This window comes from Myotis daubentonii, chromosome 20 (genome assembly GCF_963259705.1).
Source record: "Myotis daubentonii chromosome 20, mMyoDau2.1, whole genome shotgun sequence".
Taxonomy (NCBI): Eukaryota; Metazoa; Chordata; class Mammalia; order Chiroptera; family Vespertilionidae; genus Myotis; species Myotis daubentonii.
The window spans coordinates 15,886,657-15,914,533 of NC_081859.1; the positions used below are offsets into that span (position 1 = coordinate 15,886,657).

General features: G+C 62.2%; 2 gene segments (V, D, J or C); both read right to left on the reverse strand.

Moving 5' to 3' along the window:
• Positions 1-2,859: 2,859 nt before the first annotated feature.
• On the reverse strand, positions 2,860-9,851 carry LOC132222362 (immunoglobulin heavy constant gamma 1-like). The segment is given in 7 exon segments: positions 2,860-3,103; positions 3,708-3,838; positions 5,102-5,422; positions 5,511-5,840; positions 5,932-5,979; positions 6,243-6,527; positions 9,834-9,851. Coding segments are annotated over 6 exon segments (1,002 nt in total).
• Positions 9,852-19,625: 9,774 nt separating this feature from the next.
• On the reverse strand, positions 19,626-25,284 carry LOC132222422 (immunoglobulin heavy constant gamma 1-like). The segment is given in 7 exon segments: positions 19,626-19,868; positions 20,473-20,603; positions 21,867-22,187; positions 22,276-22,605; positions 22,697-22,744; positions 23,008-23,292; positions 25,239-25,284. Coding segments are annotated over 7 exon segments (1,230 nt in total).
• Between the last annotated feature and the right edge of the window lie 2,593 nt (positions 25,285-27,877).

Here is a 27,877-nt window from a genome sequence, read left to right on the forward strand (position 1 = left end):
CAGCTTCCCGGTGCCGCTGGGCTGAGGTCCAGGCAGGGTCCTGCCGGGCGCCAGAAAGCTGTGAGGGTCAGGTGTGCATTGATGACAATGTGTTTCATGCCCGGTGTCAGGGGCTGTTTTAATTTTTTAAAAATGTTTTTATTGATTTCAGAGAGGAAAGCAGAGGGAGGGAGAGATAGAAATATCAATGATGAGAGAGAATCATAGATATGCTGCCTCCTGCACACCCCACATTGGAGACGGAGCCGACAGCCGGGGCATGTGCCCTGACCAGGAATCGAACCGTGACCTCCTGGTTCATAGGCTGATGCTCACCCACTAAGCCATGCCGGCTGGGTAGGACTGTTCTATAAACAGACAGAATGAGAACAGAATGAACTTCAAGAACCGACTCCCAGTCCAGCCAGGCACCCACGCACTCAGGGGAATCATGGGCCACGGACTTTAAGGGCAGAGGGAAAAGTCAAGACCTGCTCCCTTGGGAACAGCCAGGAGACAGCTGCGACCCAATGGGGGGCTCCTGAGTGTGGGGTGGGTCTGGAGGGAGGGGCTCAGGGTAGAAGGCCCAGCAAGGATGCCTTTGAGGCTCTGAGACCCTCAGCTCCTACCCCTGATTAACTGACAGGTATAAGGGTCCTACCTGCTGGAGGGTCCTGTCTGCCTGGAGGGTCCTGTCTGCCTGGAGGGTCCTGTCTGCCTGGAGGGTCCTGTCTGTCTGGAGGGGCCTGTCTGTCAGGAGGGTCCTACCTGCTGGAGGGTCCTGTCTGCCTGGAGGGTCCTGTCTGCCTGGAGCGTCCTACCTGCTGGAGGGTCCTGTCTGCCTGGAGGATCCTGTCTGTCTGAAGGGACCTGTCTGTCTGGAGGGTCCTGTCTGCCTGGAGGGTCCTGTCTGCTGAGGGTCCTCTCTGCCTGGAGAGTCCTGTCTGCTCGGGGTCATGAGGAAGCAGCCGAGAGCTCTGTTCTCTTAGAGGCAACTTTCTAGGTGAAAACCGAGAATAACTGACAGGTAAAAGTGAGCCACAGAGGGTGCTGGAAGGAGGCTCAGGGGAAGGTCTGAGGGGACAAGAAGAGCCCTCCCATCTCAATGTCCTGCCTGACAGGTTCTGGGAATGTGTGTGTGAAGCCTGTATGTTGCCTGTAGGCAGGCACATGTGTGCCGTGTGTGTGCACACATGTGTGCATGTGTGTGAACTGTGTACAGGGGCATGCTGCATGTGTGCACTGTGAGTGTTGCTTCCGTGTGAGCTGTGTGTGCGTATACATCTGTGCACCTGCAGAGTGAGCCTGCCTGTGTGTGTTCAGGATGGAATAGGGCCTCCAGCCCAGTCCACTGTGTGGACGGACCCCTGGTCCTCCGTGGCAGGCCTGCTGCGAGCGGCCTCTCAGCACCCGATGCCGTGGCCAGAGGTGGATCCTGAGGGCCGGGACAGAAACAGGAGGCAGGTGCCGGAGCCAGAACTGCTTACGGGCTGGCCAGGGGCATGAAGATGCAGCCAATCAATGATTTTCTCTTGTTATTGATGTTTCTATCTCTTTCTCTGAAATCAATAATAATAACAAAAAGGTAAAAAAAAAAAAAAAAGAAAGAAGAGGAGATGGGACACGGACACGCGGAGGGACGGCCACGTGAGGACCCAGGGGAAGGTGGCCGTCCACACGCTCAGGAGAGAGGCCTCGGGGAGCCCGCCCGCAGCACCTGCCCTGGGACTCAGGCTCCAGGACGGGGAGGGTCTTTGGGTGCTGTTCCCGCTTCCTGTGGGTGTTGACACTCCACACAGTGTCTTGTTTCTGGCCATGGCCAGTCCTGCCCTAGCCCCAGATGCCCATGTGGCTCCCAGTGACCCCTGGCTTCTGGGCCGCCTTCCTCACCCGCTGGGCTAGATGCCGGCTGAAGGGGGTGTGGAGTGGGGTGGGGAGGAGGGGAAGAGGCGGAGGGGGGCAGGTAGTGGCTCTGGGAGTGGGGTTCCCGCCCCCACCCCCCGCACGGCTCCATGGGCTGTGGACTCACGAGGCACCAGCACAGGGAGATTCGTGAGGCATGGATGTGTAAGGAGCTTTTATTGTCATTAAACACATGCACCACACACACCGCACACACTAGTACAGACAATGAACGGGCTCCAGAAAATTAAGCAGAAAACGAAAGCGGCCCAAGCTGGCGTTTCCTAGAATCATCTCTCTGCGCGTCCCCTGTACCACGGGGTCCGCGTCTCCCTCCTTCCTGTCCGGACGTGCCGACGGGCACTCCCTGGGGATCGGGGTTCTCCGTCCAGGGCTCTCAGAGCAGGGGTTACCTTGGAGGGTGAGGGGGCAGGACTCAGGCCTGGGCTCCCACCTGGGCCCTCTGGGCGCTGCCCCTCCACACCCACGTCCCCATCTGTCAACAGAGGCTGGATCCCAGCTAAAGGGACCTGGTCGCCAGGCCCCGCCACAGGGGCTTGTGGGCCAAGGGCCACCCTCCTTGGGTGGTACCGCCCTGCCCTCGGACCCGCAGCAGCCCGGCCCAGGCGGCTCTGAGGTGTGCTCCGGTGGAGGCGGCCGGGTTGCCATCCGGGCCCACGTGGAGCTTCCCGGGGGGACTCAGCACCTCCCGGGAGCCCTGCCTCCTGCTGCTGCCCACACACTGGGCACCGGGCCTCCGCCCCTCAGGACGGACTCGCACGCGGCCCAGGCAGTGACGTCCTGGGGAGGGACACGTCGCCCGGAGGCCTTGGTGGCCACAAGACCCGGGCGGTGTTTTGGTGGCTGCGTGGAGGGGCCGGCGGGCATCTGTCAGCTCAGGTGGGAGCAGAACCTGCTGTCCACTTGGTTCTACAAAGGGGCAGGTCCCGGGCGGGACGCAGCCTGTGATGGCTGTGAGGCCAGAGGTCTCGGGTGCTGGCTCAGGGGGTCCTGTGGTCCCAGGGTGGAGAGGTCAGAGGCCAGCGAGGTCAGAGGGCGGAGGAGCAGGCGTTGCAGCAGGTGGAGCAGGTGGACCGGCGGGCGGGTCCGGGCAGCCGGCTGCTTGCTGGAAGGGAGGCTAGGCCCCTTGTCCGATCATGTTCCTGTAGTCGGGGACGATGGTCCTCTTCAGGTCGGCCACCGAGGAGAAGATCCACTTCACCTGCGGGATCGGAACAGGTCAGCCTCTGTGGGGCCGGGGCCAGGAGGGGCCAGCGGGGGGCGGCATGGGGCAGTGAGGGACAGTGAGGGACAGCGAGGGACACAGTGAGGGACAGCGAGGGACAGCGAGGGGCAGCGAGGGACACAGTGAGGGACAGTGAGGGGCACTGAGGGGCACTGAGGGGCACAGTGAGGGACAGTGAGAGACACAGCGAGGGACACAGTGAGAGACACAGTGAGGGACAGTGAGGGACAGTGAGGGACACAGTGAGGGACAGTGAGGGACACAGTGAGGGACAACATGGGAACAGCATGGGGACAATGTGGGACGCATGGGTTATGATGTGGGTACGGCATGGGGACGGCGTGGGGTGCGTGGGCACATGGGGCACATGGGGATGGTGTGGCGATGGCGTGGGCATGGCGTGGGTATGGCGTGGGGATCGTGTGGGGATCGTGGGGATGGTGTGGGCATGGCGTGGGCATGGCGTGGGGAGGGTGTGGGGATGGTGTGGGGATGGTGTGGGGACAGCATGGGGATGGTGTGGGGATGGCGTGGGGATGGTGTGGGCACGTGGGGCGCGTGGGGCGCGTGGGCAGCCCACCTTGAAGAGCGTGACGGTGGCGCTGTAGCACACGCTGAGCAGGAAGAGGGTGATGAAGATGGAGATGGTGGTCCACAGCCCGTCCAGCTCCCCGTCCTGGGCCTCGGCACAGCTCTCGTCCAGGAGCAGTTCTGCACAGGGAGGGGGGTCAGTGCGGGGCCGTGGGGGCTGGTGGGGGGCACCCTGTGATGGGGATCCCCTGCCGAGGAGGGCCCATGGTGCCCAGCTCCCCCATCCTCCCTCTCAGGCCCAGCTCTCAGCCTGATCCTGGCTGTCCCCTCTCTGCCACCTGCACGGCGCCCTGGGGGACAAGGTTGTTTGACCCACAGTCCAGCCTGCTCTGTCGTCCACCAGCCCCTCTGCCTGCTCCCCATGGGGTCAGAGGGCAGGAGGGCCCTGCCTGGGGGAGGGCCAGAGCCAGGTCCGAGTTGGGAGTGCAGGACAAGTGGGTGGGTCCAAGGCTAGTGGGTGCGTGGGGAGGTGTGGTGCCTGGGAAGGGGGAGGGGAGTCCGGGCTGGTCAGTGTGAGTGAGCTGCTGAGTTGCCCCTGGGGCATTGGGGAGAGTGGGGTCAAGCTGGTGTCCGTGGTGGGGGTTCCCAGGACCCGATCTCTTCTCTGGTCTGGGCCTGCGCAGGATGCCTCATGGGAGGCCCCGCAGTGCAAGGCCTATCTCTGTGTGCATGTGCATGAATGTGCATGTGTGTTCATGCATGCGTGTGTGTGTGTGTGTGTGAAGGTGGCCACGTGAGCTGGTGCCGGTCTGTGGAGCGCATTGTTTTCCACGGTCGGGCTCAGTGCCCCTGTGGCCTCTGGCAGTCCCTCCCCAGAACCCCAGGGCTGCCCGCCTCTGCCTCTTTGGGCAATCAGGTGCGTGTCCTCATGAGCAGACAGGCCTGGCCCCAGGTGGGAATGGCCCACAGAGGCCCCTCGCCCGAGGGAGGGTAGGAGGCTTGGTCTCGAGGGCACGGAGGGCCTGTCCCACACCATGGACCAGGTGCTCTTGTGCGGGCACAAAGCCACGTCCAGGAGCCCTGGAGACCAGTGGACAAGGCACCTGGAGACCAGGTACTGCCCACAGCGGGGCTTGCTCAGAGGCAGGCACCCTCCTGGGCCCTCCTGTCTCTGAGTGGCATCTCCTGCCCCCTGTACACATCTCCTGACCGAGCCCTTGCCAGTCGTGGGGAAGCAGTCCCGCCCTGGCGCCTGCAGACCCACCAGCTCTGGTTCCCGTCCTAACGGTGCTGACCAGCCTCTGAGCCGGCCTGACCTCCGCCCCGGAAAGAACCACGACAGGGTCGCAGGGTCCCAGGGCCGCGCTGGGTGCTTTATTGAATGCTGGGTGCCCGAGGGTATGTACATGGGGGGTCGCCGGGCGCCGGGCGCTGCTCATTTACCCGGGTTCCGGGAGACGGTCTTCTGGGCGTAGTGGTTGTGCAGGGCCTCGTGCATCACCTCGCACGTGAAGGGGTCCCCCCGCTGCCACCGGGCCTTGTCCACGGTGAGCTTGCTGTACAGGAAGAAGGAGCCCTCCTGGTCCTTCTGGGGCGGGGTCGAGGAGTACTTGGTCTCGGGCTCCGGCTGCCCGTTGCTCTGCCACTCCACGCTGATGTCCGGCGGGAAGAAGTCTTTGACCAGGCAGGTCACGCTGACCTTGTCCCTGGCCAACTCGTCCGACTGTGGGCCCAGGACGTACACCTGTGGCACCCGGACTTGCCCTGTGGGATGAGGTCAGCACAGACGGTCACTCCCAAGTGGAGGGCTGGCCCCCCGCCCAGGCCCCGGGCCCACCTGTCTGCTCCCCACCTATGGCCTTGGAGATGGTCCTCTCGATGGGGGAGGGGATGGCCTTGTTGTTGACCTTGCACTTGAACACTTTGGCCTTCAGCCAGTCCTGGTGCGCGATGGCGAAGGACTTGACCACGCGGTAGGTGCTGTTGAGCTGCAGCTGCTGCGCCTTCACAATCTCCTTTCTCTTCTGTTCATTGTCCACGTACCAGGTGAACTCGACTTCGAGGTCATCCGGGGCCACGTCCACCACCATGCATGTGACCTCGGGCGTCCGGGAGATCATGAGGGTGTCCTTGGGTTTCGGGGGGAAGATGAAGACCGAGGGCCCTCCTGGGTTCTCACAAGCTGCGGGGAGACAGCGGCCAGGGGTCAGCCCTCGGCAGGCCTTCCCTGGGCAGGTGCTCCCCATGGGCCTCCTCCTGGGGTGGATACTCACGTGGGCACGTATGAGGCGGGCTGGTGGGTTTTTCTTCAATTACGGGCACTGCAGAGAGAGCAGGCTGAGGGTTACCAGGGCCCCACATGGCACAGCCCTGGGCAGGGGCTTAGGTCAGGGCCAGAGTTTGGCCGGTCTGAGGCCAGCACCTGCCTCTGTGGCTCCACCCTGGGCCTGGTGGTGATACCAAGAGGACCCCACCCCAAACTTGGGGAGACCGTCTGCATTTCTCCCACTGCCCTGGGCTGGGGCAGCCATCCCTGCTCTGTGGTTTGTCTCCTAGCAGATGTCTCTCCATGGCATGTGCTCACCGATCTTGTCCACCTTGGTGCTGCTGGCCGGGTGGGCTACGTTGCAGATGAAGGTCTGGCCGGACGAGCTGGCGGGCACCGTCACCATGCTGCTCCGAGAGTAGAGGCCCGAGCGGAGGACAGATGGGAAGGTGTGCACCCCGCTGGTCAGGGAGCCCGAGTTCCAGGTCACAGTCACGGGCTCCGGGAAGTAGCCAGAGACCAGGCAGCCCAGGGACACCGTGGAGCCGGACGTGGTGCCACATTTGTTGGACAGCGGGAAGACCGACGGGGCCGTGGTGTGGGCTGTAAGAGAGGGGCCACGTGACTGCCAGGTCTCATCCTATGGAAGACTGGGCAGGGCATCAGGGGCCCAGGCCCGTAACAGCGCTGAGCCCCGTGCCCGTGGCCCATGGGCTCCCAGAAGCCTGCAGACCAGCTGCCCCGTGCGGCTCTGCAGGCTCCCAGAAGCCTGCAGACCAGCTGCCCCGTGCGGCTCTGCCACCCAGGGCTTCCTGTCTCCGCAGCAACAGGGACCAGGCTCAGCAGCTCAGCCAGCGCTGCCTGGGCTGGAGTCCCTGCCCCCAGCCCCTGGTCCTCAGAGCCTTGGAGCCCTAACTGGTGGCTCTCGCTCTGCCTGGCTTCCTGGGCCCCTGAGCCCACTGTCCTGTCGCCCTGCCTGGCCCTGCCCTGGGCGAGGAGGCCCTTCCTCAGGTGGGTGGGCCTCTGTCCGCAGCCCACAGCCCTCTGACCTTCTGGGTCAGCGCTGCAGCCTAGGCACTGCCTGGTCCCCACCCCTGCCTGGAGCCCTCTGTGGGAGGCTTCTCCCCTCCTCCATGAACCCCCCAGCCCAGGCTGCACCTCTGCACCCAGGAGTCTCTCACGCTTGCCCCTTCTCTCCCCACCCCTCCCTCCCAGCGCTGCCCCCTCACTGCCCCAGCTCCTGCCTAGTCCAGAGCCCTCCTGCCAGGTCCTTCCCCAGTCCTGCTCGCTCAGCTGGCTTGGAGCCTGGCACAGGCCTTGGCAGCCTTCTGCATGGTGTCAGTGCCCCGGACCCCTGTGTGGCCCCCTCAGCTCAGCCCCAGGGCGCTGCTCCGTTGTTCCTCCCCGCTCCCTGCTCAACCCCCACCTCATCCTGGGCACCTTTTAGCTCAGGCCCTGCCTTATCCCCGAGCTCCCTCCCAGCTCAGCTGGACAAACTCTGCCTGCTGCTCGGGGCTCCCAGCCCAGCTGCGCCCTCCCTCTCAGTGCCCTGCAGGCTCATCCCTCCAGCTGCTCCCCACAAGCCTTCCCTGTCCCCAACTCCCCTCCAAGCCTCTTCCTGGACATTCAGAGGAGCTCAGGCCTCTGTCCTCCAGTCTCTGCCTTTGCCCATCTGAATGCAATTTCTGCCAGCTCTGGCCCAGCCCCCTGCCCTGGGCCTCAGCCCTGAACCCGGCCAGGAGCTCAGCTTCCTGCACTCAGGCCTTGGCCTCAACCCAGGGCTGCTGTGTGCTCCCCTGACCCGCACCCTGCTTCTTTTCACTGAGCCCCTGGCCAACAATGCCCCCTCTGCCTATTGCCCTATGATCACTCTCTACCCACCTACTCACCCCAGCCCTTTTGTCCCCTGGCTCTTGGGCATCTCCCTGCCCTCCCACCTGACCCCTGCTCAACTGCATAGCTCTGCCAGCTCCCACCCTGTTCCTGGGCAGCTTCTTGCTCCCCTGCTCTCCCACCTGCACCATGCTCACCTGCATAGCTCTGCCAGCTCCCACCGAGCTCCTGGGCATCTCTTTGCCCTCCCACCTGCCCCCTGCTCATCTCCATAGCTCTGCCTTTTCCAACCCAGCTCCTGCCCTCCCATCTGCCCCTGCTCACCCTCATAGCTCTGCCAGCCCCCTCCCAAGTCCTGCCCTCCCACCTGCTCCCTGCTCACCTGCATAGCTCTGCCTACTCCCACCCAGCTCCTGGGCAGCCCCCTGCCTTCCCACCTGCCCCTGCTCACCTGCATAGCTCTGCCAGCCCCCACCCAACTACCTGCCCTCCTGCCTGCCCCCTGCTCACCTGCATAGCTCTGCCAGCCCCCACCCAACTCCCTGCCCTCCTGCCTGCCCCCTGCTCACCTGCATAGCTCTGCCAGCTCCCACCCAGCTCCCAGGCAGCTTCTGCCCTTCCACCTGCCCCCTGCTCACCTGCATAGCTCTGCCAGCCCCCACCCATCTCCCGGGCAGCTTCTACCCTTCCACCTGCCCCCTGCTCACCTGCATAGCTCTGCCAGCCCCCACCCAGCTCCCTGCCCTCCTGCCTGCCCCCTGCTCACCTGCATAGCTCTGCCAGCCCCCACCCAGCTCCCTGACCTCCTGCCTGCCCCCTGCTCACCTGCATAGCTCTGCCAGCCCCCACCCATCTCCCGGGCAGCTTCTGCCCTCCCGCCTGCCCCCTGCTCACCTGCATAGCTCTGCCAGCCCCCACCCAGCTCCCTGACCTCCTGCCTGCCCCCTGCTCACCTGCATAGCTCTGCCAGCCCCCACCCAGCTCCCTGCCCTCCTGCCTGCCCCCTGCTCACCTGCATAGCTCTGCCAGCCCCCACCCAGCTCCCTGCCCTCCTGCCTGCCCCCTGCTCACCTGCATAGCTCTGCCAGCTCCCACCCAGCTCCCTGCCCTCCTGCCTGACCCCTGCTCACCTGCATAGCTCTGCCAGCCCCCACCCAGCTCCCTGCCCTTCCACCTGCCCCCTGCTCACCTGCATAGCTCTGCCAGCCCCCACCCAGCTCCCTGCCCTCCTGCCTGCCCCCTGCTCACCTGCATAGCTCTGCCAGCCCCCACCCAGCTCCCTGCCCTCCTGCCTGCCCCCTGCTCACCTGCATAGCTCTGCCAGCTCCCACCCAGCTCCCTGCCCTCCTGCCTGCCCCCTGCTCACCTGCATAGCTCTGCTAGCCCCCACCCAGCTCCCTGCCCTCCTGCCTGCCCCCCTGCTCACCTGCATAGCTCTGCCAGCCCCCACCCATCTCCCGGGCAGCTTCTGCCCTCCCGCCTGCTCCCTGCTCACCTGCATAGCTCTGCCAGCCCCCACCCAGCTCCCGGGCAGCTTCTGCCCTTCCACCTGCCCCCTGCTCACCTGCATAGCTCTGCCAGCCCCCACCCAGCTCCCGGGCAGCTTCTGCCCTTCCACCTGCCCCCTGCTCACCTGCATAGCTCTGCCAGCCCCCACCCAGCTCCCTGCCCTCCTGCCTGCCTCCTGCTCACCTGCATAGCTCTGCCAGCCCCCACCCAGCTCCCTGCCCTCCTGCCTGCCCCCTGCTCACCTGCATACCTCTGCCAGCCCCCACCCAGCTCCCTGCCCTCCTGCCTGACCCCTGCTCACCTGCATACCTCTGCCAGCCCCCACCTAGCTCCCTGCCCTTCCACCTGCCCCCTGCTCACCTGCATAGCTCTGCCAGCCCCCACCCATCTCCCGGGCAGCTTCTGCCCTCCCGCCTGCCCCCTGCTCACCTGCATAGCTCTGCCAGCCCCCACCCAGTTCCCTGCCTTCCTGCCTGCCCCCCTGCTCACCTGCATAGCTCAGCCAGCTCCCACCCAGTTCCTGGGCAATTCCTTGCTCCCCTGCCCTCCCGCCTGCCCCCTGCTCACCTACAGTTGTTGTCCATAAAGTTCCTGGCCTGCAGTAGCCCCTGCCCCTTCTTCCCTAAGATCCCCGCCCTACAGGTCAATGAGCTCCACCTGTGCTCCATGTCTGCCCACAGCTGCTGGGCCTCTGGCCAAGCCCAGAGCCCTCAGCCCAGTAGCTCCACTCCTGGTCTCATTCCTTCCCTCAGGCTCTGGGCTTTGCTCCCTGGAGCCTCCCGCCTCCCGCCCTCTGCCCTCCAGCCGCTGCCCGCCCAGCCTCCCCTGAGGAGACCCCTCTTCCCTCTCCCCACTGGCAGCCCCTCTGGACCTTTGCTCTTTCCAGTTGCTGGTCAGCTGCCCTGTGCCCGGCCCCCGCTGGCCCTGAGCCCTGGACCCTGTCACCTGCCCACACCCAGGGAGCTGTCCACTGAGCCTGTGCTGCCTGTGCTCTGGGCACCGAGCCCACATCCACCTCCCGCTGGGCCCCGCCACTGGCTGTCCTCTGCCCCGGGCCCCATGGCCTTCGCCTCTGACTCAGCCATTGGCCCCAACAGGCCCCTCACGCCACCTGGGGGTCCTCTTCCTCCGCTGCACGATGCCAGCCACCTCCCTGTGTCCCCAGCTCAGACTTCTGTGCATCCAGGCATGGTCCTGCCGTGGCTGCCCGAGCCCTGCCCTCCGGCCCGGGCAGCCCTGGGCTCCTTCCCTCCCGCTCGCTATGTTTCTCTCAGGCTCTGGCCCAGCGGCTCCCGTCACTCTGTGGGTCCGCGAGGGCCTGGTCTCCCCTCAGCTCCTGGGGCCAGTTCCCCTGTCCCTCCTCGGCCCTGCTCTGTGGGTACCCCCCTCACCATGGGCGGGGTCTGGGGAGGCAGTGCCCCCGGCCTGACTGCTCTTGCTCCCTGTGCATGTGGCTCCTGTGGCTGTGGCTGTGCCCACAGCCCCACGTCCTAGGAGTTGGTAGCGGGGCCCCTGAGACGTGAACTCCCCGCCCCACCCCCCGCCCTGCGAAGACTAAGAACGGGATTGAAACTGGTGCAGGGCTCGCTTCCTGAAGTTCCCTTTTTTCTGGGTGGTTTCTCTGTCAGGGGGCCAGGGGGAGTCCAGACACAGCAGAGGGCCCCTCACGTGGGTGTGTGGGTCGGGGTGAGGCGGGCATCCAGGGCCCAGGGGACAGAGTGAGAACCCGCTGTCACGGCTCTGCGCCCCATGGGGCCAGGCTCTCCCCGAGGCCCCTGGCTTCCCCAGCCTTGTTGACACCTCCCCCTCCCCGGCCAGTGAGGGTGTGGACACAGGCCGTCCGGTCAGTCTGCAGCTCAGCCCAGACTCGCCCTGTCCACCCACCGAGGCGGCTCCCAGGAGCCAGCCGATCTCAGGGCCCTGCCTGTGCCCTCCTTCCCTCTCTGGCTCCGTCTGTGGCCTGATCATTGACCAAAGGATGGTGCTGACCATGGTCAGAGGGAAGTGGCACTCCAGGCTCAGAGTTCACAGTGGGCACTGGTGCCCGAAAATGCCCCTCTGGCTGGGACTGCGTGCAGCCCTCCACAGCTCTGAGGGCGCGGACCCACCACAAGGGACTTGGATCCTCAGTGTCTATGTCTTGTGCTGCACGCAGCTCAGTCGTCCTGCAAGTCTGAGGTCTGGCCTTGGCTTGGGGTGCTGGGAGGCACCAGAGCCGCCACCCCTGAAGTTCTGGGGGCCAGCAAGGCCATGGGGAGTGGCCAGGCACTGCTTCTTTCAAGAGTCTATCCGTGGGCAGGACTTGAGCCCTTCAGGCTGGCAGAGCATCTGCAGGCCCGGTGCCCAGGTGCCCCGGAGCACCCATCCTGTTGTGTGTCAGCCAACAGCCCTCTGGGCCCCTCTGCCCGTCCTGCTGTCCAGTCCTCTCGCCATCTCTCACGGTTTGTGATTTTGTTGCAGAAGACCGGAGAAAAACCAAGCCACGCTTAGAGAAAGGGCGTTACATTTTATTATTAAATTCTGCGCAGGCCCAGAGAAAAATGTGTCTTTCAAATTCTGGGCCCCCAACATGGAGGAAACTCCTCTATTTATACTTTTTCCAGTCCTTTGTCTCCCAAATTTGGAATGAGTCTTCCGGGCCTTCTGAGAAAGAAGCTCTGTGTGCTGGGAAGGGGCCCTGAGACCATCTCTCATGGCCTGGCCTGGTGCCAGCACTGACAGCTCTGTCTGGGGCATGGTTTACAGCCTCTCTGGAAGGGGAGTAGTCTTATTTTCCTTATTATTTAAGACAGAAGCCAGAAGAGTAGGGTTAAAATTTCAGACAGCAGTTTTTATATAAGATGGGTGCTTCAATTTCTCACACCCAGGTCCCAGGTCCTGGTCGAGGGGTGCACAGGAGCCTCACGAGGGGCTCGAAGGCTCCGCCTGGGGTGCAGGGCCGGTGCTGGGCGGGTTTCTGGTCCCTCTGCTGCATGGTGCTGGGACCACGCCTCCTGAGTCCTGCCCTCAAGGCCAGTGATGGTCCTTCGGCAGCCCTTCCCGCAGAGGTGGTCAGCTGGCCTGTGGGCTCTGGGTTCTGGGGAAGGAAGTGACCCCGCCTCGCACAGGGCAGGGCAAGGGGCCGGAGGAGCCCATGGCCACTGTGCAAAACGTCATGAGCCACAGCCGTGGGGAAGGACGTGTCCTCTGGTCCCTCCCCAGGGCAAACTGATGGTAAACTCAGCTCCCTCCACCCGGCTTCCTCCCTGCGGTGCCCAGGCAGCCTCATGCTCCTGTCCAGCTTGCGGTGCCCAGCTGTGCGAGCTGTGGGCACTGCTTATGGTTGCCTAAGAAGCACTCTAACGGACAGAGGTGCGAGGACAGAGTTCACAGTGGTCACTGGACCCTGAAAATGCCCCTCTGGCTGAGACAGTGTGCACCCCTCTACTACTCTGAGGGCCCTGACCCCACAGCATGGGAGTTAATCTCTGGGCGGCTCACCACATCATGGCCTTTGGTGAAACCAGAGAGTGTTGAGGCCGGTGGGTGTTTGCCTGTCGAGTCTACTCCCACCTGTATGCCCAGGTTTCTGGCAAATCGCACAGACCACCTGCTGCTGGTCACTGGGGTGGAAGCCGAGCTGTCCGTCCCAGTGATGGGGGTGGTGTCAGGAAGATCCATCTCTTGGGGTCATTACAGGACATCAGTCACAGGTGCAGCCATTCGGACCAGGTGGGGCGGCCGGGGTGGCTGGCGAGGGTGTGACCAAGTGACCCAGGTATCCAAGCACCAGGCTATCTCAGGACCTCGGCACATCCCCTATCCCAGTTCCTGAGGCCCATTCGTTCCTGACAGATCCTCTCACATAAGAAAGTCAGTGAGGCTTGTGGCTCAGTGGCTGAGCATTGACCTATGAACCAGGTCATGGTTTGATTCCAACTCAGGGCACATGCCTGGGTTGTGGGCTCTATCCCCAGTGTGGGGCAGGCAGGAGGCAGCTCGTCCATGATTCTCCCTCATCATTGATGTTTCTATCTCTCTCTCCCTCACCATTCCTCTCTGAAATATATATATATTAAAGTCAGTGATGCTGAGTTTGCCTGGAGTGTTGGATCTGGGCCTGGCTTTCAGGAACAAGAGAAAAGAGAGGCTTGAAAGGGTTAAAGAGAATAAAACGGGGCAGAGAAAAACGTACTGTGCTGAGCAGATGCCTTGCAGAAAGCTTGCCGCCTTGAGCACCGCATAGCGCATATGCCCATTAGCCACCTGACGCTGGGAGGAGCCAAGGACTGACCGGACCCTCACGTCAGCAGCGTGGCATGCAGCAGCAGAGGTTAATAAAAACCTGACTTCCCTTTGGTCTCTGCTGACTCCTTTTTCAGACTCAGCCCACCTGCACCCAGGTGTCTGGAATAAAATCTTTGTTGATACGTTATGGCCTCATGTCATTGGTGTGTGACCCCCGTCCACTCCCAACCTTTCAGGAGTCAGAGGGCGTTCACAGGAGCCCTTTCCTGGGGCCCTGTCCCCACTTGGGAATCGATCCTTTCATCATCATCAATGGCCCTCTTTGTCTCTGTGACTCCTTTTTGTATTTATCCTTAACTTTTGTTAATCATCACCTGGGGATATTGCATTTTGATTGGTCAGTTTAGTCCATTCACATTTAATTTAATTGTACATAGGCAAGGGCCTACTCAGGCCAATTTGTTACTAGTTTTCTGTCTGTCTTATAGCTATTTCAATCCTCTCTTTCTTGCTGTCTTCCTCTGTTTCATTAATTTTTTCTTTTTTTGGTGGTGATAGCCTTTGATTCCTTCGTTGTTGAATGTGTATAAAGTTTTAGTTATGCACCATACTGCCTGCACCTGAACGTCTGTTAAGAGGGTAGATTTTATATTAAGGCCTGTGGTGGGGTAGAAACCAGGTGGAGGGGTGATTTGGGGGGAATAAAAGGAGGAAATCTGTAATACTCTCAACAATAAAGATTTAAAAAAAGAATTTATATGCATATAGGCACAACCCATGGACACAGACAATAGTGCGGTGAAGGCCTGAGGAGGGGGTGGGAGTGGTGTGGAGGGATCGATGGGGGGAGTAAAGGCACATCTGTAATTTTTCAACAATAAAGGTTAATTAAAAACAAAGCTAAAAATAAGACTAATAGACTTGTATAATGTATGGCACAAGCCACAATCTTAACCATGGACTTTAGTTAATAATAATCAATATATATTTTTAATATAATTTTTAAAAATTTATTTTATTTTTTCAATCCTCAATTGAGAAATTTTTTTCATTGATTTTTAGAGAGAGTGGAAGGGAAGGAAAGAAGAGGGAGGGAGAGAGAGAGAGAGCAAGAGAGAGAGAGAAACATTGACGTGAGAGAGACACATCAATTGGTTGCCTCCTGCAAATGCCCCGACTGGGGCTGGGGATCAAACCTACAATTGAAGTACATGCCCTTGACTGGGAATGGAAACTGCTACCATTTGGTGTGAGGGGCGACGCTGTAACCACTGAGAAAACCAGCCAGGGCAATAATGTTTTAATATTGGTTCTTTGTTTATAACAAATAGTCCTAAACGCGGATGCAAGATACTTACAATAGGTGAAGATGTGCCGGCCAGCGTGGCCCAGTAGTTGAGCGTCTACCTATGAACCAGGAGGTCACAGTTCAATTCCTGGTCAGGACCCATGTCTGCGTTGTGGTCTTGATCCCCAGTGTGGGACAAACCGGAGGCACCCACTCTCTCATCATTGATGTTTCTATCTCTCTCTCCCTCTCCCTTCCTTTCTGAAATCAATACAAATATAGTTTTTTAAAAAAACAAACAAAAAACAATAGGTAAAGATGTGGTGTTTGCGGGGCACAGTAGTATGGAAACTGTACTGTCTGCTTAGCTCATTTGTAAACCTAACCCCTCCCCGGCCCGCCCCAAACAGGATGCCTTCAGATAAACAGGAACAGCACCGCGGACAGCGGCTCCCCCAGGCTTCGGGCCAAGCAGCACCTTGGACAGCGGTCCCGAGGCTGCTGGGACACACACAGCATAGCCATTGTCCCCTGTGGAAAGGGCAGTCGCCGCGGACAGCACTGGCCTTACAGCAGGAGTTTACAGAGAAAGAAAGCATTTGCGCCGTGACCTCATGCACCTTAAGGTCGCCGGCCACGCCCATGTGTAGTCTGGGAGTTATGCGTGCATCGCCCATGAGCGCCCACAGAGAGGCCTGGTACAGGCAGTGTGGAGAGTGGAATTCTCAGATGGTCCCTCCTTTTTCTGTTAAATTATATTTTTATTGATTTAAGAGAAGAAAGAACAGGGAGAGAAAGACAGAAGCATCAATGACGAGAGAAAATCATCGATGGGCTGCCTCCTGCACGCCCCACACTGGGGAGCGAGGCTGCAACCCGAGCATGTATCCTGACTGGGAATTGAACCGTGACCTCCTGGTTCATAGGTCAATGCTCGACCACTGAGCCACGCTGGCCGGGCTTTTTGTTGTTGTTCATTCTCACCTGAGGATATTTTTCCATTGAGTTTTAGAGAAAGTGGAAAGGAGGGAGGGAGTGGGAGAGAAACACTGATGTGAGAGACACATATCAATCCTTTGCCTCCTGCACGTGCCCCCACGGGAGCCAGGGATGGGCATGAACCTGCAAGGCAGGTACATGCCCTTGGCCGAGAATTGAATGTGTGTGAGTCAGCACTCTAACCACTGAGCGCACCGGCCAGCACAGTCCCTCATTTTGATATGAAATCCGTATATATATTAACCAATTCTTTTCTTTTCCCATCGTCCTGTTCTGCTACCATTTAACGTAAGGTGCGTTCCTGTGAGTTGCTGTGGCTCAGGGTTAAGCGGCAGGCTGTCCAAGACTGGCCATTTTCCAACAAGGACAGAAAAGGGCAGCACCCAGGGACCGTGAGCAGGGAATACTGCGCTTCATTTCCTCTTTGGGGAGGACGGCTGGCACGTGTCAGGCTGCCTGTGAGAGAATTCACTCTGTGGAGGGGAAGGCCGTTTGGTCCTTTATTTGCGAACAGCAGTCCAAGGAGCCATGTGTGGTGGGTTGTGGTGAGTTTGGTCTGTCATCTGAGCTAAGCTCTCACTACCCTTCTCAGGACCCTCTTCCCGGGAGGCCCTCGAGGAGGGTTGGTCATGACAGGAATTAGCACGGTGCTTGGAAAGCAGGACGGAGCGGCTGTCCTCAGGGCTGGAAGGTGGGAGCCGGGCCTGGTGAGGAGCACGCTTGCTGCCACCGGCCTGAGGACCAGGCTTGTCAAGCCCTGATTGAGGTGTGGGAGGGCGCGTGTCCTGTTGTTGCAACTGCTGGGACAGATGTTTCTGCGCTGAGAGGGGGGGCACCCCGGGGAGAGACCGTAGTGACGGGGAGCTCAGGGCACGGGGGCCCACGAGACCAGCACACGCCTCTGGCAGACCGATTCCCGCAGTGGGCGGGGCCAGCAGGTGGGAAGTCGTGCTGGACTCGGCCCCAGCTCTTGGAAACCACCTGACAGCTTCCCGGTGCCGCTGGGCTGAGGTCCAGGCAGGGTCCTGCCGGGCGCCAGAAAGCTGTGAGGGTCAGGTGTGCATTGATGACAATGTGTTTCATGCCCGGTGTCAGGGGCTGTTTTAATTTTTTAAAAATGTTTTTATTGATTTCAGAGAGGAAAGCAGAGGGAGGGAGAGATAGAAATATCAATGATGAGAGAGAATCATAGATATGCTGCCTCCTGCACACCCCACATTGGAGACGGAGCCGACAGCCGGGGCATGTGCCCTGACCAGGAATCGAACCGTGACCTCCTGGTTCATAGGCTGATGCTCACCCACTAAGCCATGCCGGCTGGGTAGGACTGTTCTATAAACAGACAGAATGAGAACAGAATGAACTTCAAGAACCGACTCCCAGTCCAGCCAGGCACCCACGCACTCAGGGGAATCATGGGCCACGGACTTTAAGGGCAGAGGGAAAAGTCAAGACCTGCTCCCTTGGGAACAGCCAGGAGACAGCTGCGACCCAATGGGGGGCTCCTGAGTGTGGGGTGGGTCTGGAGGGAGGGGCTCAGGGTAGAAGGCCCAGCAAGGATGCCTTTGAGGCTCTGAGACCCTCAGCTCCTACCCCTGATTAACTGACAGGTATAAGGGTCCTACCTGCTGGAGGGTCCTGTCTGCCTGGAGGGTCCTGTCTGCCTGGAGGGTCCTGTCTGCCTGGAGGGTCCTGTCTGTCTGGAGGGGCCTGTCTGTCAGGAGGGTCCTACCTGCTGGAGGGTCCTGTCTGCCTGGAGGGTCCTGTCTGCCTGGAGCGTCCTACCTGCTGGAGGGTCCTGTCTGCCTGGAGGATCCTGTCTGTCTGAAGGGACCTGTCTGTCTGGAGGGTCCTGTCTGCCTGGAGGGTCCTGTCTGCTGAGGGTCCTCTCTGCCTGGAGAGTCCTGTCTGCTCGGGGTCATGAGGAAGCAGCCGAGAGCTCTGTTCTCTTAGAGGCAACTTTCTAGGTGAAAACCGAGAATAACTGACAGGTAAAAGTGAGCCACAGAGGGTGCTGGAAGGAGGCTCAGGGGAAGGTCTGAGGGGACAAGAAGAGCCCTCCCATCTCAATGTCCTGCCTGACAGGTTCTGGGAATGTGTGTGTGAAGCCTGTATGTTGCCTGTAGGCAGGCACATGTGTGCCGTGTGTGTGCACACATGTGTGCATGTGTGTGAACTGTGTACAGGGGCATGCTGCATGTGTGCACTGTGAGTGTTGCTTCCGTGTGAGCTGTGTGTGCGTATACATCTGTGCACCTGCAGAGTGAGCCTGCCTGTGTGTGTTCAGGATGGAATAGGGCCTCCAGCCCAGTCCACTGTGTGGACGGACCCCTGGTCCTCCGTGGCAGGCCTGCTGCGAGCGGCCTCTCAGCACCCGATGCCGTGGCCAGAGGTGGATCCTGAGGGCCGGGACAGAAACAGGAGGCAGGTGCCGGAGCCAGAACTGCTTACGGGCTGGCCAGGGGCATGAAGATGCAGCCAATCAATGATTTTCTCTTGTTATTGATGTTTCTATCTCTTTCTCTGAAATCAATAATAATAACAAAAAGGTAAAAAAAAAAAAAAAAGAAAGAAGAGGAGATGGGACACGGACACGCGGAGGGACGGCCACGTGAGGACCCAGGGGAAGGTGGCCGTCCACACGCTCAGGAGAGAGGCCTCGGGGAGCCCGCCCGCAGCACCTGCCCTGGGACTCAGGCTCCAGGACGGGGAGGGTCTTTGGGTGCTGTTCCCGCTTCCTGTGGGTGTTGACACTCCACACAGTGTCTTGTTTCTGGCCATGGCCAGTCCTGCCCTAGCCCCAGATGCCCATGTGGCTCCCAGTGACCCCTGGCTTCTGGGCCGCCTTCCTCACCCGCTGGGCTAGATGCCGGCTGAAGGGGGTGTGGAGTGGGGTGGGGAGGAGGGGAAGAGGCGGAGGGGGGCAGGTAGTGGCTCTGGGAGTGGGGTTCCCGCCCCCACCCCCCGCACGGCTCCATGGGCTGTGGACTCACGAGGCACCAGCACAGGGAGATTCGTGAGGCATGGATGTGTAAGGAGCTTTTATTGTCATTAAACACATGCACCACACACACCGCACACACTAGTACAGACAATGAACGGGCTCCAGAAAATTAAGCAGAAAACGAAAGCGGCCCAAGCTGGCGTTTCCTAGAATCATCTCTCTGCGCGTCCCCTGTACCACGGGGTCCGCGTCTCCCTCCTTCCTGTCCGGACGTGCCGACGGGCACTCCCTGGGGATCGGGGTTCTCCGTCCAGGGCTCTCAGAGCAGGGGTTACCTTGGAGGGTGAGGGGGCAGGACTCAGGCCTGGGCTCCCACCTGGGCCCTCTGGGCGCTGCCCCTCCACACCCACGTCCCCATCTGTCAACAGAGGCTGGATCCCAGCTAAAGGGACCTGGTCGCCAGGCCCCGCCACAGGGGCTTGTGGGCCAAGGGCCACCCTCCTTGGGTGGTACCGCCCTGCCCTCGGACCCGCAGCAGCCCGGCCCAGGCGGCTCTGAGGTGTGCTCCGGTGGAGGCGGCCGGGTTGCCATCCGGGCCCACGTGGAGCTTCCCGGGGGGACTCAGCACCTCCCGGGAGCCCTGCCTCCTGCTGCTGCCCACACACTGGGCACCGGGCCTCCGCCCCTCAGGACGGACTCGCACGCGGCCCAGGCAGTGACGTCCTGGGGAGGGACACGTCGCCCGGAGGCCTTGGTGGCCACAAGACCCGGGCGGTGTTTTGGTGGCTGCGTGGAGGGGCCGGCGGGCATCTGTCAGCTCAGGTGGGAGCAGAACCTGCTGTCCACTTGGTTCTACAAAGGGGCAGGTCCCGGGCGGGACGCAGCCTGTGATGGCTGTGAGGCCAGAGGTCTCGGGTGCTGGCTCAGGGGGTCCTGTGGTCCCAGGGTGGAGAGGTCAGAGGCCAGCGAGGTCAGAGGGCGGAGGAGCAGGCGTTGCAGCAGGTGGAGCAGGTGGACCGGCGGGCGGGTCCGGGCAGCCGGCTGCTTGCTGGAAGGGAGGCTAGGCCCCTTGTCCGATCATGTTCCTGTAGTCGGGGACGATGGTCCTCTTCAGGTCGGCCACCGAGGAGAAGATCCACTTCACCTGCGGGATCGGAACAGGTCAGCCTCTGTGGGGCCGGGGCCAGGAGGGGCCAGCGGGGGGCGGCATGGGGCAGTGAGGGACAGTGAGGGACAGCGAGGGACACAGTGAGGGACAGCGAGGGACAGCGAGGGGCAGCGAGGGACACAGTGAGGGACAGTGAGGGGCACTGAGGGGCACTGAGGGGCACAGTGAGGGACAGTGAGAGACACAGCGAGGGACACAGTGAGAGACACAGTGAGGGACAGTGAGGGACAGTGAGGGACACAGTGAGGGACAGTGAGGGACACAGTGAGGGACAACATGGGAACAGCATGGGGACAATGTGGGACGCATGGGTTATGATGTGGGTACGGCATGGGGACGGCGTGGGGTGCGTGGGCACATGGGGCACATGGGGATGGTGTGGCGATGGCGTGGGCATGGCGTGGGTATGGCGTGGGGATCGTGTGGGGATCGTGGGGATGGTGTGGGCATGGCGTGGGCATGGCGTGGGGAGGGTGTGGGGATGGTGTGGGGATGGTGTGGGGACAGCATGGGGATGGTGTGGGGATGGCGTGGGGATGGTGTGGGCACGTGGGGCGCGTGGGGCGCGTGGGCAGCCCACCTTGAAGAGCGTGACGGTGGCGCTGTAGCACACGCTGAGCAGGAAGAGGGTGATGAAGATGGAGATGGTGGTCCACAGCCCGTCCAGCTCCCCGTCCTGGGCCTCGGCACAGCTCTCGTCCAGGAGCAGTTCTGCACAGGGAGGGGGGTCAGTGCGGGGCCGTGGGGGCTGGTGGGGGGCACCCTGTGATGGGGATCCCCTGCCGAGGAGGGCCCATGGTGCCCAGCTCCCCCATCCTCCCTCTCAGGCCCAGCTCTCAGCCTGATCCTGGCTGTCCCCTCTCTGCCACCTGCACGGCGCCCTGGGGGACAAGGTTGTTTGACCCACAGTCCAGCCTGCTCTGTCGTCCACCAGCCCCTCTGCCTGCTCCCCATGGGGTCAGAGGGCAGGAGGGCCCTGCCTGGGGGAGGGCCAGAGCCAGGTCCGAGTTGGGAGTGCAGGACAAGTGGGTGGGTCCAAGGCTAGTGGGTGCGTGGGGAGGTGTGGTGCCTGGGAAGGGGGAGGGGAGTCCGGGCTGGTCAGTGTGAGTGAGCTGCTGAGTTGCCCCTGGGGCATTGGGGAGAGTGGGGTCAAGCTGGTGTCCGTGGTGGGGGTTCCCAGGACCCGATCTCTTCTCTGGTCTGGGCCTGCGCAGGATGCCTCATGGGAGGCCCCGCAGTGCAAGGCCTATCTCTGTGTGCATGTGCATGAATGTGCATGTGTGTTCATGCATGCGTGTGTGTGTGTGTGTGTGAAGGTGGCCACGTGAGCTGGTGCCGGTCTGTGGAGCGCATTGTTTTCCACGGTCGGGCTCAGTGCCCCTGTGGCCTCTGGCAGTCCCTCCCCAGAACCCCAGGGCTGCCCGCCTCTGCCTCTTTGGGCAATCAGGTGCGTGTCCTCATGAGCAGACAGGCCTGGCCCCAGGTGGGAATGGCCCACAGAGGCCCCTCGCCCGAGGGAGGGTAGGAGGCTTGGTCTCGAGGGCACGGAGGGCCTGTCCCACACCATGGACCAGGTGCTCTTGTGCGGGCACAAAGCCACGTCCAGGAGCCCTGGAGACCAGTGGACAAGGCACCTGGAGACCAGGTACTGCCCACAGCGGGGCTTGCTCAGAGGCAGGCACCCTCCTGGGCCCTCCTGTCTCTGAGTGGCATCTCCTGCCCCCTGTACACATCTCCTGACCGAGCCCTTGCCAGTCGTGGGGAAGCAGTCCCGCCCTGGCGCCTGCAGACCCACCAGCTCTGGTTCCCGTCCTAACGGTGCTGACCAGCCTCTGAGCCGGCCTGACCTCCGCCCCGGAAAGAACCACGACAGGGTCGCAGGGTCCCAGGGCCGCGCTGGGTGCTTTATTGAATGCTGGGTGCCCGAGGGTATGTACATGGGGGGTCGCCGGGCGCCGGGCGCTGCTCATTTACCCGGGTTCCGGGAGACGGTCTTCTGGGCGTAGTGGTTGTGCAGGGCCTCGTGCATCACCTCGCACGTGAAGGGGTCCCCCCGCTGCCACCGGGCCTTGTCCACGGTGAGCTTGCTGTACAGGAAGAAGGAGCCCTCCTGGTCCTTCTGGGGCGGGGTCGAGGAGTACTTGGTCTCGGGCTCCGGCTGCCCGTTGCTCTGCCACTCCACGCTGATGTCCGGCGGGAAGAAGTCTTTGACCAGGCAGGTCACGCTGACCTTGTCCCTGGCCAACTCGTCCGACTGTGGGCCCAGGACGTACACCTGTGGCACCCGGACTTGCCCTGTGGGATGAGGTCAGCACAGACGGTCACTCCCAAGTGGAGGGCTGGCCCCCCGCCCAGGCCCCGGGCCCACCTGTCTGCTCCCCACCTATGGCCTTGGAGATGGTCCTCTCGATGGGGGAGGGGATGGCCTTGTTGTTGACCTTGCACTTGAACACTTTGGCCTTCAGCCAGTCCTGGTGCGCGATGGCGAAGGACTTGACCACGCGGTAGGTGCTGTTGAGCTGCAGCTGCTGCGCCTTCACAATCTCCTTTCTCTTCTGTTCATTGTCCACGTACCAGGTGAACTCGACTTCGAGGTCATCCGGGGCCACGTCCACCACCATGCATGTGACCTCGGGCGTCCGGGAGATCATGAGGGTGTCCTTGGGTTTCGGGGGGAAGATGAAGACCGAGGGCCCTCCTGGGTTCTCACAAGCTGCGGGGAGACAGCGGCCAGGGGTCAGCCCTCGGCAGGCCTTCCCTGGGCAGGTGCTCCCCATGGGCCTCCTCCTGGGGTGGATACTCACGTGGGCACGTATGAGGCGGGCTGGTGGGTTTTTCTTCAATTACGGGCACTGCAGAGAGAGCAGGCTGAGGGTTACCAGGGCCCCACATGGCACAGCCCTGGGCAGGGGCTTAGGTCAGGGCCAGAGTTTGGCCGGTCTGAGGCCAGCACCTGCCTCTGTGGCTCCACCCTGGGCCTGGTGGTGATACCAAGAGGACCCCACCCCAAACTTGGGGAGACCGTCTGCATTTCTCCCACTGCCCTGGGCTGGGGCAGCCATCCCTGCTCTGTGGTTTGTCTCCTAGCAGATGTCTCTCCATGGCATGTGCTCACCGATCTTGTCCACCTTGGTGCTGCTGGCCGGGTGGGCTACGTTGCAGATGAAGGTCTGGCCGGACGAGCTGGCGGGCACCGTCACCATGCTGCTCCGAGAGTAGAGGCCCGAGCGGAGGACAGATGGGAAGGTGTGCACCCCGCTGGTCAGGGAGCCCGAGTTCCAGGTCACAGTCACGGGCTCCGGGAAGTAGCCAGAGACCAGGCAGCCCAGGGACACCGTGGAGCCGGACGTGGTGCCACATTTGTTGGACAGCGGGAAGACCGACGGGGCCGTGGTGTGGGCTGTAAGAGAGGGGCCACGTGACTGCCAGGTCTCATCCTATGGAAGACTGGGCAGGGCATCAGGGGCCCAGGCCCGTAACAGCGCTGAGCCCCGTGCCCGTGGCCCATGGGCTCCCAGAAGCCTGCAGACCAGCTGCCCCGTGCGGCTCTGCAGGCTCCCAGAAGCCTGCAGACCAGCTGCCCCGTGCGGCTCTGCCACCCAGGGCTTCCTGTCTCCGCAGCAACAGGGACCAGGCTCAGCAGCTCAGCCAGCGCTGCCTGGGCTGGAGTCCCTGCCCCCAGCCCCTGGTCCTCAGAGCCTTGGAGCCCTAACTGGTGGCTCTCGCTCTGCCTGGCTTCCTGGGCCCCTGAGCCCACTGTCCTGTCGCCCTGCCTGGCCCTGCCCTGGGCGAGGAGGCCCTTCCTCAGGTGGGTGGGCCTCTGTCCGCAGCCCACAGCCCTCTGACCTTCTGGGTCAGCGCTGCAGCCTAGGCACTGCCTGGTCCCCACCCCTGCCTGGAGCCCTCTGTGGGAGGCTTCTCCCCTCCTCCATGAACCCCCCAGCCCAGGCTGCACCTCTGCACCCAGGAGTCTCTCACGCTTGCCCCTTCTCTCCCCACCCCTCCCTCCCAGCGCTGCCCCCTCACTGCCCCAGCTCCTGCCTAGTCCAGAGCCCTCCTGCCAGGTCCTTCCCCAGTCCTGCTCGCTCAGCTGGCTTGGAGCCTGGCACAGGCCTTGGCAGCCTTCTGCATGGTGTCAGTGCCCCGGACCCCTGTGTGGCCCCCTCAGCTCAGCCCCAGGGCGCTGCTCCGTTGTTCCTCCCCGCTCCCTGCTCAACCCCCACCTCATCCTGGGCACCTTTTAGCTCAGGCCCTGCCTTATCCCCGAGCTCCCTCCCAGCTCAGCTGGACAAACTCTGCCTGCTGCTCGGGGCTCCCAGCCCAGCTGCGCCCTCCCTCTCAGTGCCCTGCAGGCTCATCCCTCCAGCTGCTCCCCACAAGCCTTCCCTGTCCCCAACTCCCCTCCAAGCCTCTTCCTGGACATTCAGAGGAGCTCAGGCCTCTGTCCTCCAGTCTCTGCCTTTGCCCATCTGAATGCAATTTCTGCCAGCTCTGGCCCAGCCCCCTGCCCTGGGCCTCAGCCCTGAACCCGGCCAGGAGCTCAGCTTCCTGCACTCAGGCCTTGGCCTCAACCCAGGGCTGCTGTGTGCTCCCCTGACCCGCACCCTGCTTCTTTTCACTGAGCCCCTGGCCAACAATGCCCCCTCTGCCTATTGCCCTATGATCACTCTCTACCCACCTACTCACCCCAGCCCTTTTGTCCCCTGGCTCTTGGGCATCTCCCTGCCCTCCCACCTGACCCCTGCTCAACTGCATAGCTCTGCCAGCTCCCACCCTGTTCCTGGGCAGCTTCTTGCTCCCCTGCTCTCCCACCTGCACCATGCTCACCTGCATAGCTCTGCCAGCTCCCACCGAGCTCCTGGGCATCTCTTTGCCCTCCCACCTGCCCCCTGCTCATCTCCATAGCTCTGCCTTTTCCAACCCAGCTCCTGCCCTCCCATCTGCCCCTGCTCACCCTCATAGCTCTGCCAGCCCCCTCCCAAGTCCTGCCCTCCCACCTGCTCCCTGCTCACCTGCATAGCTCTGCCTACTCCCACCCAGCTCCTGGGCAGCCCCCTGCCTTCCCACCTGCCCCTGCTCACCTGCATAGCTCTGCCAGCCCCCACCCAACTACCTGCCCTCCTGCCTGCCCCCTGCTCACCTGCATAGCTCTGCCAGCCCCCACCCAACTCCCTGCCCTCCTGCCTGCCCCCTGCTCACCTGCATAGCTCTGCCAGCTCCCACCCAGCTCCCAGGCAGCTTCTGCCCTTCCACCTGCCCCCTGCTCACCTGCATAGCTCTGCCAGCTCCCACCCAGTTCCGGGGCAACTCCTTGCTCCCCTGACCTCCCGCCTGCCCCCTGCTCACCTACAGTTGTTGTCCATAAAGTTCCTGGCATGCAGTAGCCCCTGCCCCTTCTTCCCTAAGATCCCCTCCCTACAGGTCAATGAGCTCCACCTGTGCTCCATGTCTGCCCGCAGCTGCTGGGCCTCCGGCCAAGCCCAGAGCCCTCAGCCCAGTAGCTCCACTCCTGGTCTCATTCCTTCCCTCAGGCTCTGGGCTTTGCTCCCTGGAGCCTCCCGCCTCCCGCCCTCTGCCCTCCAGCCACTGCCCGCCCAGCCCTCCCCTAGAGGAGACCCCTCTTCCCTCTCCCCACCGGCAGCCCCTCTGGACCTTTGCTCTTTCCAGTTGCTGGTCAGCTGCCCTGTGCCCGGCCCCCGCTGGCCCTGAGCCCTGGACCCTGTCACCTGCCCACACCCAGGGAGCTGCCCGCTGAGCCTGTGCTGCCTGTGCTCTGGGCAACGAGCCCACATCCACTTCCCGCTGGGCCGCCACTGGCTGTCCTCTGCCCCGGGCCCCATGGCCTTCGCCTCTGACTCAGCCATTGGCCCCAACAGGCCCCTCCCGCCGCCTGGGGGTCCTCTTCCTCCGCTGCACGATGCCAGCCACCTCCCTGTGACCCCAGCTCAGACCCCTGTGCATCCAGGCATGGTCCTGCCGTGGCTGCCCCAGCCCTGCCCTCCGGCCCGGGCAGCCCTGGGCACCTGCCCTGTGGCCCGGGCAGCCCTGGGCTCATGCCCTCCCGCTCGCTATGTTTCTTTCAGGCTCTGGCCCAGCGGCTCCCGTCACTCTGTGGGTCCGCGAGGGCCTGGTCTCCCCTCAGCTCCTGGGGCCAGTTCCCCTGTCCCTCCTCAGCCCTGCTCTGTGGGGACCCCTCTCACCATGGGCGAGGGCTGGGGAGGCAGTGCCCCCGGCCTGACTGCTCTTGCTCCCCGTGCATGTGGCTCCTGTGGCTGTGGCTGTGCCCACAGCCCCACGTCCTAGGAGTTGGTAGCGGGGCCCCTGAGACGTGAACTCCCCGCCCCACCCCCCGCCCTGCGAAGACTAAGAATGGGATTGAAACTGGTGCAGGGCTCGCTTCCTGAAGTTCCCTTTTTTCTGGGTGGTTTCTCTGTCAGGGGGCCAGGGGGAGTCCAGACGCAGCAGAGGGCCCCTCACGTGGGTGTGTGGGTTGGGGTGAGGCGGGCATCCAGGGCCCAGGGGACAGAGTGAGAACCCGCTGTCACGGCTCTGCGCCCCATGGGGCCAGGCTCTCCCCGAGGCCCCTGGCTTCCCCAGCCTTGTTGACACCTCCCCCTCCCCGGCCAGTGAGGGTGTGGACACAGGCCGTCCGGTCAGCCTGCAGCCCAGCCCAGACTCGCCCTGTCCACCCACCGAGGCGGCTCCCAGGAGCCAGCCGATCTCAGGGCCCTGCCTGTGCCCTCCTTCCCTCTCTGGCTCCGTCTGTGGCCTGATCATTGACCAAAGGATGGTGCTGACCATGGTCAGAGGGAAGTGGCTCCAGGCTCAGAGTTCACAGCAGGCACTGGTGCCCAAAAATGCCCCTCTGGCTGGGACTGCATGCAGCCCTCCGCCGCTCTGAGGGCGCGGACCCACCGCAAGGGACTTGGACCCTCAGTGTCTGTGTCTCGTGCTGCACACAGCTCTCTCGTCCTGCAAGTCTGAGGTCTGGCCTTGGCTTGGGGTGCTGGGAGGCACCAGAGCCGCCACCCCTGAAGTTCTGGGGGCCAGCAAGGCCATGGGGAGTGGCCAGGCACTGCTTCTTTCAAGAGTCTATCCGTGGGCAGGACTTGAGCCCTTCAGGCTGGCAGAGCATCTGCAGGCCCGGTGCCCAGGTGCCCCGCAGCACCCATCCTGTTGTGTGTCAGCCAACAGCCCTCCGGGCCCCTCTGCCCGTCCTGCTGTCCAGTCCTCTCGCCATCTCTCACGGTTTGTGATTTTGTTGCAGAAGACCGGAGAAAAACCAAGCCACGCTTAGAGAAAGGGCGTTACATTTTATTATTAAATTCTGCGCAGGCCCAGAGAAAAATGTGTCTTTCAAATTCTGGGCCCCCAACATGGAGGAAACTCCTCTATTTATACTTTTTCCAGTCCTTTGTCTCCCAAATTTGGAATGAGTCTTCCGGGCCTTCTGAGAAAGAAGCCCTGTGTGCTGGGAAGGGGCCCTGAGACCATCTCTCCAGGCCTGGCCTGGTGCCAGCCTGACAGCTCTGTCTGGGGCATGGTTTACGGCCTCTGGAAGGGGAGTAGTCTTATTTTCCTTATTATTTAAGACAGAAGCCAGAAGAGTAGGGTTAAAATTTCAGACAGCAGTTTTTATATAAGATGGGTGCTTCAATTTCTCACACCCAGGTCCCAGGTCCTGGTCGAGGGGTGCACAGGAGCCTCACGAGGGGCTCGAAGGCTCCGCCTGGGGTGCAGGGCCGGTGCTGGGCGGGTTTCTGGTCCCTCTGCTGCATGGTGCTGGGACCACGCCTCCTGAGTCCTGCCCTCAAGGCCAGTGATGGTCCTTCGGCAGCCCTTCCCGCAGAGGTGGTCAGGTGGCCTGTGGGCTCTGGGTTCTGGGGAAGGAAGTGACCCCGCCTCGCACAGGGCGGGGCAAGGGCCCGGAGGAGCCCATGGCCACTGTGCAAAACGTCAAGAGCCACAGCCGTGGGGAACGTGTC